Consider the following 15,222-nt stretch of genomic DNA (forward strand, 5'->3'; position numbering starts at 1 on the left):
GACACCGAGATCTAGTAGGCTCTGAGGATGGTGATGAAGCACTGAAACAGCTGTAAGCCGCACAAACTTACATAATTAACACGAGTAATTCCGCTAGTTAATCAATTACTTAAAAACATTCATTCACCTCACGCAGTGTCAGTTTCTTCGCCATCACTGTCGTACAGTGATCTCTTACACCGCGGCTCATGTATGTCTTCAGCTTCAGTTTCAGATTCACTTTCAACACCACCACAGTTGATAATTACACTGTCCGCTACATTATCCACGATAATTTCTCGTTCTCTCTTCTCCTCTTCAATTCTCTGCACTCGTCCACAAACAGGAAGCCAGTCCTCAGCTGTGATTGAGTAAAATTTTTCTTCACAAAGCCTTCTCATTGTGTCAATATTGTGGTCCACGTTTCTGGATGCTACCCATCCCTTCACTATATCCCAAACATTTTCAGTGGCACTCGGATCCGAATGATAAGGAGGAAGCCACAATGAAGTATGCCCTACGTCTTCTAAAATCTGATCCATTGAATAGATAACTCTTAGAGGTTTATTAGCTTTCACACGTTTAATAAAGTGAAGATTTTGCCATCTCCTGTATCCATGGAATGCCATATCTACTAAGCCAGTCTCTCGTCACTTTCCTGCTTGCATTGCTATTGGGAGCTCTGTTTACTGCGATATTATGATATGGGGCATTATCTAATATGAGAGCAAAATTAGGTTTCAGGTTGGGTACAAGCCTTTCACGAACCTATTTTTCATAATTTTCTTAATCATTTGCTTGTGGTAATCACCTGTAGTTTGATGTGCCTCCCACATGACCAAAGCATTAGGATCAAACCCCTGTTCACCTCCAACATGAAACATAATTAGACATTTCGCTTTCTAAACTGGCTGGAGTACTCTATTTAATGAACTATCACTCCAGGACTTTTTCTGTACATGCGATGACAAAATATCTGATTCATCAACATATACAATGTCCCTTCCTTTTTCTCTGTACTTAGCAATGTCTCTGAAATAATAAATTCGCTTCTCTCATATGTCACTATTCTCTATTAGCATTCATCAGTTTGATCTTGTTCTAGTCGATCTAAAACCTAATTTCTTCAATAATTATTTACAATGTGTTCCGACCCTTAAAACCTAATTCTATTTCTTATTTTCTCCTCAACTCACTCATAGTTGGGGCATGTTTTTCAGTCACATAATATTTGTGCACAATTCTTCCTGCCACTGTCTCGTCGAATTCGTCTAAATTTAGTACAGTTTTCTGTCGCTTCCTCTTTTTGTCGGAAGTCTGAAATGCTGGAGATCCACCTGCTTCAATTCGTTTTGCTTCGGACTTTGTTCTTTGAACAGCTTTTAACGATATGCCTATCGATTTTGCCATTCTCTCATGAACCTCTTCGAGTGGAATACTTATTCCCTTGGCTGTTTCTACAAACTGCATTTTACATCAAATCCTGTTTCAGAACGTTCCAAGTAAATAATTTTCATTTGCTACGGAATGATTTGATGAAACATTAACTGCTTTGTATCAAGAACAGCGTTGTCTTTATGACAAGAGACACAAGTATTAAAGAGCCAATGCATTAAACGATAATTATATGGAAGACGATCGCTCATGAAATTAAATGTGAAGGTAGGTGTATATATCCTATAATGTATGTCCTTCCCGGTAAGAAATTATTATTATTATTATTATTATTATTGCAGTATTGTATTCTCAAAATGATAAATTCCTTGGAAAGGGCACAGTTATGTTGTATTGTCAGTTAATTATTAAGTTAGGTTAGGTCAGCTTTGGTGTGTAATAAATCAATTGGTAGTGAAATAGGGCATAATTAATTAATTTGACTATGTCTTAATTTCACGTGTGTTAACGTTTATATATTTATAGCTGGAACAAATTTTTGGAATAAAAGGGAAATAAAATTACATTGAACACAACGAAAAATCAACAATGCAGTTAACCTAAAAAATACAATAATTTAGTATGTTTCCCTTATATGATATCAGTTTGATTGACACCATTTATTCTGTTCCAGTTCAAGTATACCAAGGAAGGCTAAAAACCTTAAGTGACAGGTATACGAGGGGAAAAAAAAAAGATAGCAACAGGAGCAGAGCTAAGGTAGCCAGAAGGAGTCCCTTTAATGATAATGATGGCTTTCCTTGATCATACACGGTTGAGGAAAACATACAATATAATAATTTTCCTGTACTTGAGACATCATTGCCTGGTACTAGCAACAGCCATGTAGTGCAAGAGAATTCAGTGTCTACAAAAGATTGAGATTTTAACTCCACCTTCGAGCGTGAAGTGGGTTTGGTGGAAGAGATTTCTTTTCACGATGATGAGCAGTATGATCCTGAGCCTGTTCCATGTACCAGCAAGTCAGTTACAGTGCCGACCATGCTATCGAAGGAGAAAAAACGTAAAGTATTCTCAGATGATTCACTTATAGACGAAAACTTGCGAATGATTGCTGAAAAATCGAAAATATTTTCAAAATCTTTTGCAAGAAAGATATCATCTGAGGATTTAACGTTCACTGACTTTCTTGTAGCTCAGCTCTCTACTTTTCAAAATGAAGTAAAGGACGAGGTTATGTTAGAAATAACTCAGCTGCTGATGGCAGCCAAGACGAGGTGCCATCTGCTGTCTTCGCAATGATATCTTTCAATCGTGTTTTTTTTTTATATTACATTATAAACTTTTTGTAAAATGAATATGTTTATGTATACTGTTCAGTAATATTTTATTGAACTTAAAGTATAATATTGTTACCATCAGTGAAGATTCTCTGGAAATGTAATTAAATTTTGTGAACCTTGTTAAGTGCAAAACATGAACTACTTTCTTAATTAGTGCTAAGGCTAACCTAACCTATATTCCCTAAACAAATTATCTGCAAGTATGGTCAAACTACTGCCTAAATTATTGACGAGAAATTTATCCTTACATTATTGAACTACATTTACGTTATACAGGGCTACTGAAAATATTTACCTGTATTCTCTTTATATGGCACTGCCAAATCCACGTAAAATATATTCCATTTGTCCATCAATGACACAAAAGGATGAGATAAAATAATCTGAACTAGCCTCTCCAATATTTAGTGCATTTTCAAGTGGTATTTCTGGTACCAATTCTTAAGGAGTTAGGTACAGTATAAGACTTAAAAAAATGGAGTTTTCCTTTTTACATTTTTTAAGGTATGTTTTGCACATGACCTCTCAGCGGGAAGGCTTCATCTTCATGAAAGTAATGTTCTGTAGGAGTTCCTAATTGCCAAAGGGGTACTGGAGGTTGTAAAGGGCGCAAGTCATTATTTAAGTTGTAGCCAAATTGTGAATTTATAAAAATTCCACCATCGGTCTGAGATCCATATGCTCCTACATCAACATGGGTGAAGAAATATTTTGCATCATATATCACCATTAGCATGATACTGAATGTCTTTTTATAGTCGATAAATTATCATCCTGAGTTAGTGGGTGCCTGGATGATGACATGTTTACCATCAATAGAATCCATACAATTCGGTAGGTTTCAATTCTTTGAATTCATCTGCAATTCTTTCATATTTCAAAACTGTATCAAATCGGGCGATCATCAACCTCGTGTACACTAAAAATTGTTGTACTTTGTGGAGGAAGCTCGAACACAGAAAATGAAGGAGGAGGAGGAGGAGGAGGAGAAGATGACGGATTTCTTCAAGTGATGAAAAGGTAGATAAAGGCCCATTTGCATTTTGTATTGTTAAATTTAACTTAGATAAAGTAATAAAGCTTTCATCATTACTAACATTTAAGTTACATTAATTTAGACAACCATATGTTGTAAGCCAACATATAGTATTTTGCGACCAGTATATCACAAATTTAAAATTTTTCCTAAGTAGCTCGATAACTCGAATATTCGACAAGTCGAATTTATTTCAACATCCCCTGATGATTCGAGATATCGAGGCTCGACTATATAAATAAGTTGATATTAATGTAGCCGACATAATCCAGTAACCATGACAGTTACGATCACTTTAAACTGCAATACCTACTACAAACATTCACATGGCATTAGGGTTGCCAACCCTCCCGTATTTCCCAGAATCTCCTGCATTTGCCTCTAATTTTTAACATACTCCCAAATCCCATATTTTTGTTGTTTTGGAGCATTTTTCTCCCTTATTTTTGCATCACGTAAAAATTTTTATTCTAAACATTTCATTTTGCTGTGAATGATTGTTTATATGATAAATTTTGTTGTTCAAGAGATGCATTAAAATGTACAGTCTTTGTAGAAAAATGGATTTTAGTGCACACCTGTTTAAAATGAAACCATGTTAATGTTAAAAATTTGGAAAAACTGGCAAGTTTTGTTCTAAGCATATCATACAAAAAGGATGTTTCAGCTCATGAACAATAATTCGACAGATGTTCGAAAAAGAAGGACAACACAGCTAATCAAATCAGAGCTACAAAGTGCAATCGACTTCCAACTATTACCAGAGACAAAATCTGTCTCAAAATGCTCTTAATTTAAGTCTAGCTGCCAAAGTGCAGAATACATTTTTAGTAACTGAACAGAATAATGTGTCTATTTTATATGTAAAATTTTGTCGATTCCTTAGTCTTCCGTATTTTCTTCAAAAAAAGTTGGCAACCCTATATGGCATAACAAAAAATAGTGCAACTGGTAACTGTTCTTTTCCACACATTTGTCACATCAGGTTGTGAACTGTTTAATCAGAAAAAAACAACGGAAAAATTCCAATCCAATCTTCATTCCATTTAAGAAACAAACATGTAAACAAATGCACATGCCCGAAGCCCTTCCTATACAGCAGAGGACAAAGGAACTCTATATGGCACCTACAAAGCAACAACAATTAGTTCCCTGTCTGGAAGCACATCTGTTACAAATTTTCGAACTCTTAATGGCAAACTTACTATCTTTTATAAAAATGAGAAGGAAATAAGATGATGAAGCTGTTATGAAACTAATTAAGACTGCCAAAGAGAGCGTGAATTGCAGGTGAGGTGTATAACTAACTTTTTGCAATGAACCAAGATAACATAACTAAGAGGTCGTGTAATGGTGCGTCACCAATCGAAACACTAACCCAAGCAAAGAGATGGAAATGGACAATCAGCTTCTGTTCCTTGCACTGTATTAGAATAGATGCTTCTGGTAAGAAATTTGCATGGCAGAGTAGACAGAAATAAAATTCGAAAAGCAATGGGAAAATTTGTAGAACTTTTCATAACTGAACATGGATGTACAATAGATATATTTTCCCATCATGAATTGAAAACCAAGAACTCTAACAAAAAAATCATAAACATTCCTGATTTCCCAGCTACTCCAAAACAGTTATCATATTATATTACTGTAAACAAGATCCATTTTTATACATAAAAAATCGACCAATGTGAAATCTTCTAAATAATGTTAAACATATAAGGTAGATTTATAATATTTTTTTCCAGCAAAATAATATATAGCCTATATGATTAGAAATACAATTTATAAGCTGATATAAAAATGTCGTCCACACCTGTGGAGTAATGGTCAGCGCGTCTGGCCGCGAAACCAGGTGGCCCAGGTTCGAATTCCGGTCAGGGCAAGTTACCTGGTTGAGGTTTTTTCCGGGGTTTTCCCTCAACCCAATACGAGCAAATGCTGGGTAACTTTCGGTGCTGGACCCCAGACTAATTTCACCGGCATTATCACCTTCATTTCATTCAGACACTAAATAACCTAGATGTTGATACAGCGTCGTAAAATAACCCAATACAACAATATAAAAATGTCTTATATTTTTTAATTCTTATAAAAGACTTCTCTCTAATAGCAGTTTCTAGGGCCATTTCCTCTATCATAAGATTGTTAAAATATGACTTACAAGTCCCGTGTGGTATTCCAATTAAGATAAGAGGAGTTACATTCGCAGACTAGATGTGAAGATCAAGGACAAGTTAAATTGAGTATTGACGGCACTACCAATACGTGATTCAGATCCGAACACAGAAGTACATTGATGCACTGCATCATCTTCGACTGCAATTTGTTTATCACTATTTATGTAGAAATGTAAATATTTTCTGTATGAGTCTATTAAAATAATTGTTTTAGATATTAAAATTGCAATAAATCGGTAGTGGCTCACAATCCGAACCAATTTCCTTCAAATCTTCCTTACCTGAAGCAGCTTAAACAATATTTCCCCAAATGTATCATATTTTGTCGTGAATAAAACTATAAGTTTTGCAAGTGTCGTACATCCATGTTACCATTTTGTAACCACCATATGATATAATGTCCAATAATACACAGAAACCATGATAAATATAGTGAATACTCCAACAGAAGTCCCGCACTGTGACATTGTGGTCTAAGGCATCCTGCCTACGACTCAAGTTACGGAATGCGTGCTGGTTTGAATCCTTGTGGGGGAAGAAATTTTCTCATGAAATTTCGGCCAGTGTATGGGACCGGTGCCCACCCAGCATCGTGATGCACTTGGAGAGCTACGATAGGTAGCGAAATCCGGTTGCGAATGCCAGCTATAACGGCTGGGGTAATCATCATGCTAACCACATGATACCTCCATTCTGGTTGGATGATCATCCACCTCTGCTTCGGCATGTGGGCGTGAGCCCAGCAGTCGGCTGGTCGGTCTAGGCCCTTCACGGGCTGTAGCACAACGGATTATTATTACTCCAACAGAAATAAGTTTACAGACCATCATTTTTCTCTCGTGGACGTTGTAGTGATATTTACGACAATGCCAAAGGAGTTAGACAACACAGACTAAAGTGAACGAGAAACAGATATTTAATATAACATGTTAATGATATGAGAATAAAAGTGAAGTTCCGGTTACTCTATTTTATTTAAATATCTCATATTTTCCATTCTACATGGGCAAGTGTAAATAATGAATTTAGACAGTATAACAAATAAAGGTATGAAGTAAGGGAAACTGAATGAAGGAGTGAAACTGATACAATTAGAATGAAAATATACAAAAAAATATTCCTGCTGAATAAAGACGAAATGATTGGCTGAACAAATTTAAAATATACAGAACTGCTGTTGCTGTAACAAAAATCGAAACCAAGTGGTAATGTTGGACGACACGTAATTTAGAAAGCAGATGGCACACAATTAGTCAGAAGGCAAGTAAGATAGGTACTTGGAGATTAAGAATGTTCATTCTAACAAATTCAAAGAAATGAAGCAGATCCCTAAGATAAATTGGAGACGAACTCTCATTTTACTCCGCACACCACAACATGTGAACAACTTGGAAACTACCAGCTAAAAAATCTCTTGCTTGATATTCTCTTTTATGCCGCTCTAAGTAAAGATGTATACACATAGCTATATGTGATGATACAATTAATTTTTATACTTTCCATAGGATAATTTCAAACAGGAAAGTACCAACGTTCTTCAGGGATATAGTGCTATTGGTCACTATTACATTATGTTGGCTTTATAATAAAAATGCGAAAAGGTGTGGCAAAATTCGCAGCACTCGAATTGCGCAGTACGAAAGCAGCGAAGTAGCACAATGCACAGGGATTGGAGCTGCAATAGAAATGTTGCCAATCAAAGTAGTGACATGTGATCGAACATTAAGAGAGATCACGGTTCTCAAAGGACAGCAGAGTAATACGTAATGCAGCAGATATAGTAATGATAATTTTAGTTTATATTATGTCATTTCAGTACCAAAATACAGTATGTTTAGGCATGAATATGAATAACCACATAAATATAATAGAAACAAAACCGTACTGGTACATTATAAAATTTGTCCTACGTCATCATTAAATGAAGAAGACTGGAAGAAGAAGCATGACTAGCACATTACACTCACCTCTCAGAGAACACTTCATCCTCCTCCACTTTCTGTTTCTTCTCAACTCTCTCCAGATGTAACAAACCTTCCTGCAAAGTGAGTAAATAATAAACAGAAGTAAAGTTGCCCATCGCTTTCGAGATGATTGCCTGTTGCCTACCAGAAATATATGTTTGCGAATTACTGGTTTCTTTAAAATCTAAAACGAAAGTAGTTGGGTCATTCCAAGCCAAACCAACCAGTCACTCAACTGGATCTCCTCAGATATTTATGAAACTTTCAGGAATCATTTTCCCCAAAGGTCTAAATTGAAATATATAAAAAAAAAAATTGTATCGTGTTAGGTTTTGATGTAATTCATTTCTAAAATCTGAAAATTCCGATTACAGTAACTTCTTTTTCAATCTTGAATAACTCCAATTCCGTAAGTCCTACATAGTTGTTTTACACCTCATTTTAAAGGGAATTTCACGAGCTTCAATGTGATATGAAACGTGACTATCTTCGTTAAAATAAAAAGAAAACTGAAGAACATATTAAAAAAAAATTGTTGCGATAATGTTTTAATTCTGAAAAAAAAAAAAAACAATATATTGATTTATCGATTTATTTTATATATATATATATATATATATATATATATATATATATATATATTAATCAGACAGTCTAGCTGTTTGTAGCTATCTCCACAGTAGGTTTTCACCCCAAGACGAAGAGAGATCCACTCTATAAACCATTATGTTATAATTTTGACAATTAGTGATGGAAAAAGTCCAAACTGCTCAACTAGTGAACTACATCAACAGGACTATTTTATTCCAGTTTCTAAAAGTTGCAAAGTTTGAAGACCTTTCTAGGTGAACAGTATTGAAAATGTGACTCTCAAGGGATGCACATTGATAATAAGTCTGTACTGAAAACTATTACAAAAATTTTTAGAGTGCTTGTTTGAGAGTTTACCAAAACTTTTAAGACATTTATTTATCGCTACTCAACAATATGCCTATTTGCGACATCTATAAAGAAAATCTATCTCAGAATGAATGTATTGTAGTCTGTGATTTCACTGAGAATTTTTAATTTATACTTCAGGATGCTGCGTAAGGATTTCATTGGGACAATCCTCAAGCAACAATGCATATGTTTGTTATATACTATGTAGATGAGGAAAGCAAAAAGCTGGTGCACTTAAGCTTGGTTCTTATATCTGATTATATGGCTCATGATACTGTTGCTGTTCATTTATTCCATTGTCTCATGATTGACTTCGTAAAACTGAAACTGCCTCGAAAATCTGAACATCTTCATTACATGTCAGACAAAGCAACATTCCAGTACAAAAATAAGTCGAACTTCCTTAATCTTTGTCATCATGAGAAGGAATTTTAACATTAAGGCTAAGTGGAATTTTTTTTCTCGCTTCCTCACATGGGAAGAATGCGTGTGATGATGTGGGAGGGACGGTAAAATGTTTAGCAACATTGGCAAGTTTTCCTATGGTCTGTGATCAACAAATCATGATCCTTCGATCACACGCCAACTGTATAATTGGGCTAAAAACAATATCTCAAACATTTTTTTATTCAACTAAGGAGAACCAGGAGACAGGAAAAATTCTTGATGAGAGGTTTCAATCAGCAAAACCAACAATTTCACAGTTACAGTCCTGTAAATGAGACTAGAGTTTTCGTGGAAAGCTACTAATTTTCAGAGGACTCAAGAGTATAAAATAATGGTAACACTTGATGACAATGATGATGGTGTGTATATCATTAACATTGTCGGTTTTGTTGTATGCCAATACTGGAATTAATTATGAATAGGTTGTGTATTAGAGCTAAAAGCAAAGAAGTAAGAATAAATTTTTCGAATCCACATGGACCTTCTTCGTCCTTCATATATCCCCAATTTCTTGATATACCGTACTACTTGTGCACAAACTTGCGGTATTGACCAAAGTGGATCCTACAAGAATACAGACAGAATTTACTGGCTAATAGAATATGAAACACAAATAGTAAACAAGAAATTACTTTTAAAATGAACAAAGAAGAAATAAGACGTTTGATAATAGAAGTACTGAGTGCTAGAAAAGTTATTATTTTATTAGGTAAAAACTTTAACTTGTATCTACACTTGCTTAAGTTTAATTTATAATATGTGGATTTCGTAAGTTTCTGATATATAATACTTGGTAACTCACCTGAATTAAAATTTTTAAGTATTGCTACATTTGACCTAGAATACATTTTTTCATCTCCCGATCCCATTCTAAAAATTTCAGGTTTTGTAGTTTGTGAAAATACAGGAATCATATATTTTCTTTTCAAAATTAAAATAAAATAAAAAAAAAAAAAACACTACCTCAAAAATTTTTTGATCTCTTTAATTTTGTCTTCATTTTACCAAAGATAGTCTAATTACATATCAAACTGAAGCTCACAAAAATTACCTTTAAAATGACGTGTAAAAAAGCTCTGTAAGACTTACAGAATCAGAATTATTCAAGATTGAAAGCGTTCATGTAAACAAAAAACGTGCTTTTGTTTGCAGTTAAAAAAAATTAATTTCATCAAAACCTAACAATATACAATTTTTCAAAAAATGCATTTCAATTCAGACCTTGAGGGAGAATGATTCCTGAAAGTTTCATTAAAATCCAAGATGTCCAGGTTAGGAATGACCCAGTTTAAATTGAGGAAATATCGAAAAACTGGAAACAACAGTATTCTAAATTAATTAACAGCTCTGATATACTTCAAAATGCACTGTCAGAATATCTGTGCACTGATAGTGAACCACTTACATCAACTTCAGACTTCAACACAGGAGAGATGACAGGCATTGAAGTGTCTTCAACTTTACATTTCACCACAGCACAGGTAAAAGACACTGGTCTGTCTTCAACATTTATGTCTGATATGAGATCACAGCTGTGGTTCACGCATTCTATCTTCATGCCGCCCACTTGCAGATTCGATAAATTTCTTTCCTACAAAACATAAAGGCATCACAAGAAATAACTTCATTTAGTTATTTTTAAGTTGACTTCATATTTGGTTCTGCATGACAGTCATTTGCTACCAATTTCTGAAGAAAACTGAAGGCAGAATGGGAACCGAACCTTAAAGAACACAAGTAACGTCTAATAATAACAGACCAGGTGTTCCTTCTGAAAATAGCTTACATACTGCAATAAGTGTAGGGCCCAATTGTGTTCAACCAATAGTCCCGGGTTCGATACCCGGCCCAGAACAATTTTTCCCTTGAAGTTATTCAAGTCAACTTTACAGGGAACTATACATGAAAGCTAGATCTGTAGGTTAGGTCAGGTTAGTTTAGGCTTTTGGAATGCATATTTTCTATATACGAGTCAGTAATAGGTTAGGTTAGTTTAGGCGTTTTGCTATACCACGCATACACATCAAATTGACTAAGAATGTTCTCTTTCTAGCTGTCCGCCTTTCTTTGGTAAAGCTATTGTAAGGATTTACTCAGTGGTTATGTTACGTTAGGTTATACTAGGTTAGCTTACATATTTCGAATTTAATTTTTAGAAGTTACTTGTAGAATTTGACTGCCCACAGACATATGCGCATTTGATCCCCCTGATCCCCATTTCTCTTTTGTTAACGTCTGCATCTTGCTCCCCTAAGGTGTTTTCCGTCGCAACTCATGACTTGTAAATTTAATGCAAGTACAAAAAGAAATCTTTGATACACCACACGGTGATAGCTGCACCTTATCACAATAAATAGCACTAATTATTATTTATTTATTAGTCGTAATGTCGTAATATTTTTTCATTTGGCTTGGAGCACGTTACACTAAACTTGGCACACGCAACATTAACGTTGCTTTGCTGTGTATGTTTTAACCTAAATAATGCAAAATTAATTGACCATTGTCGTAGAATATTCCGCCATTACAGACCATTTTTAATCACACTTTTTTCCTCGAAAGTATTGAATAACGCTACTGATTGTCTTAAAAAAAAGGCAAAATAAAGAACTACACTAGTTTAATAATAATAATGTTAGAAAATGGAAGACAAGTAGGTAGTTCACTTTCAGCAGCTGAAACGAATTAGATGGAATAAAATCTGAAGGAAAAACACGGAACTGAAAAAAAAAAAAACTTGACAAAGTAAATGAAGTAGCTGAAGAATGCAGTTTGAAAGCAATTCTTTTAATTGAATAAATTCAGATATTCGGGAAACAAGATTGTAAATTCCATTAAATCACTGTGAAAATCTGCATACTGTTATTTAACAATTAGTCATCAACAAATCTCAAGTAAGCAAATCAAGATTTCAGGTATAACTCCCTGTAAAGTTGATTTGAATAATTTCGAGGGAAAAATTGTTCCGGAGCCGGGTATCGAACCCGGGACCTTTGGTTTAACGTACCAACACTCTACCACTGAGCTACCCGGGAACTCTAACCGACACCGATCCAATTTTTCCCTCTATATCCACAGACCTCAAAGTGGGCTGACAACCGTCAAGCAACCAACTTCGAGTGCACACTAACTCTGTGTGACTTAAATTGTGGTTTTCTGTTAACGAACAGTGACGTGTATTATGGAAATCAAGATTTCAGGTATAACTCCCTGTAAAGTTGATTTGAATAATTTTTCCCTCGAAATTATTCAAATCTCAAGTAAGATTGTCCTATGCTTGGCATGTTATAATCTTCGTAGTCGATCAACACACTCACTATGTTAGAAGTCAACTGTATACCGCACTCTCGCAGTGATGAAAGATTTCGTCATAGGTACGCGCTCAATTCGTAACACAGCTAATATGACGTCATATGAAAATTCAAATTCATTTAATCTTCCTGAAACTTCACAAATAGTCTTGTTGTTCTACGTAGATTATAGTCATGTTAATTTCATTTAATAAAAGTGTTAAATATATTGAAAAATAATAATTAATATAACCTATAGGCTTACCAATAATGAGTCTGACATCCGGAATGTTCACTGTCGAGTCGACTGTATTGCACCGATACATATTAATGCTAACGACGTTCAAACAGATGTAACGCTATTTAGTGATGGAATAAAAGCAAGATAAACGTTGATTTGCGTTTAACTGTGAATGGTGTAAAATGTCAAATGTTATGTACAGTTTGAATAATGGCTAGTTATTTCTCGTGTTTAATGAAATTTGTTTTACACTCTTACAGGAATACTGTATGTTTGTTTTTCTTCTTCAAAATAACTTATGCCTACTATTTTTTTAAATATATTTCCCAAATCAGGACTTTAAATGCCGTTTGGGTTGCGAAAAGGGCTGCTCCGATTTTTTATGTAATGCGTGCTCACCCTTTCGCACCCCCTTAGCGACGTCCCTGCTACACAGTACATTTCTTTAGTTAAATATAACAAAATATCCTTCCAACATGTAAAATCGAATTTAAAAAATGAACACTTCTTCTAACATCATAATAGCTAGATTCGCTATCAATTTTTGTTTTCTAAATCGAAATTGCTTTTTAAATTACGGTAATATATTGTTGGATACCAAATAATGATAACTTATAATCTATCTTTTTATATATTGGTTTACTATTGACTATTTCAGTCTTCCTGCGAAAGTACCACATTGCATTAAAAAATAAATTCCTATGAACTGTCTTCAAACTTTCTTAACTGTCATTTAAGCAAATGAACTCATGTAGTGTAAGGTAACATTCACCTTACATAGGATGAATTGTAAAACTGCGGGGAAATGAAGGAAATACTCGTACAATAAGATACTAAACAAGGCTCAGTAAAACTGTACCGGTAGCCTTTTTCTTATAAAAAAAAACAGGATTATATTAACCACAAAATATAACGAAAACGAAAATTACTGGAAAATGGCGGAGAACCCAAATTAAATTTCTAAAGCTTCATGAAATAATACATCTAAATTTAGAAATGGCTAATTTCTAAAGAAAAAAAAAAATACAAAAAACTTATTTCTCACAAATGTCGCATAATTATACATGTGTATGTGCTAGGCAGACTAAAAGCCCGAACAAACAAAACCTAACCTGTCACTGATTCTCGAGCTAATAAAAACTCGCTATCTAGGCCAACTGTACCTCGTACTTACCAAAAAGTCTGAACAAACCAAACCTTACCTGTCACTGATTCTCGACCTTATGAAAACTCGCTATCTACTGTATCTCCTTAGCTACTAAAAAAAATGTATATGCAAAGCATTTCAAAAGCCTGAACATACCAAACCTAACCTGTCACTCATCCTCAACCTTACTAAAACTATTTTTTCTACCTATAGTGAGTATAGTTCCACAATTCGCACACACATTTATCGGACAATACGCAGTGTCTTCACTGAAAAAGATCACAGTTCTTCCACATTCAACAATGGCCCCTTAAAAGATCCCAAAACCCTCCACTGTTTATTAACTACACATTTACAGAACTGACGTTAAAATTGGAGCCCATTGACCACATCTTCTTCTTTTTTTGGCATACAGCTGTTATAGTTTAGCAAAGCCTCCTTTAAAACAATAGCCCAAACACTTCTGTCCTCTGCCCTCTTCCTTCATCTCCTTATTCCCACTTTCTTCAAATCTTCCTCAACTACCTCAATCTGGGGCAACCCCTATCTCTTTCCCTCCAGTGTTCCAGTGACGATCATCTTCGCCATTCTTTCGTCCTCCATTCTAATTAAGTGACGTAGCCATTCAAGTTTTCTAATTTTTATCGAAGTTACTATATTAGATTCCTTATATACTTGTTCTAATTCCAAGTTACTACGGATTCTCCAATTATTTTGTTTTTTGACAAGACAATAAATCTTTCTCAGAATTTTCCTTTCCCATCTTCTAAGTTGTTGTTGTTGCTGTTCAGTCATGGTCCATGATTCATCCCCATAAACCACTATGGGTTTAATTATTGTTTTGTATATTAGTAATTTCGTCTGCTTAGAAATATACCTAGTTCTCATGACTGCCTAAGACTTAATAAGATCTATTCCCTGCTGAAATTGTAGCTTTTATATCTTTACTGCAATCATTGTCCCATGTAACCACTGAATCCAAGTATTTAAACTCATTACATTCCTTAAATTGTTCTGAGCCAATAGAAACCATCTTATTTTCTTCCGTTCTTATCCTATTTTTTGACTTGTTCATAAATTCTGTTTTATCAGTACAAATTTAGAGTCCAATCTCTTTTGTTATCTCCTTTATTTCCATTGACCACTTGGACACCGAAAAATAGACTAAGAAGAAGCAGAACCAAATATTGACAACTGTCGCACAAACAACGGATGAAATTTAGTTTGTTCCAGCATGGTTCGGAATCGACTGTGAACTGGC

General features: G+C 34.6%; 1 protein-coding gene across 2 annotated transcripts in view; it reads right to left on the reverse strand.

Moving 5' to 3' along the window:
- Positions 1–15,222, reverse strand: part of LOC138692809 (zinc finger protein 492-like) — a 49,916-nt gene that overhangs the window by 15,337 nt on the left and 19,357 nt on the right. For both annotated transcript variants that reach the window (XM_069816039.1, XM_069816038.1), the window contains exons 3-4: positions 10,689–10,874; positions 7,898–7,968 (exon numbers count right to left, since the gene is read on the reverse strand). In XM_069816039.1, coding sequence (XP_069672140.1) covers positions 7,898–7,968; positions 10,689–10,874 — 257 coding nt within the window. The remainder of the gene's footprint in view (positions 1–7,897; positions 7,969–10,688; positions 10,875–15,222) is intronic.

Source organism: Periplaneta americana, chromosome 17 (assembly GCF_040183065.1).
Source record: "Periplaneta americana isolate PAMFEO1 chromosome 17, P.americana_PAMFEO1_priV1, whole genome shotgun sequence".
NCBI classification, from domain to species: Eukaryota; Metazoa; Arthropoda; class Insecta; order Blattodea; family Blattidae; genus Periplaneta; species Periplaneta americana.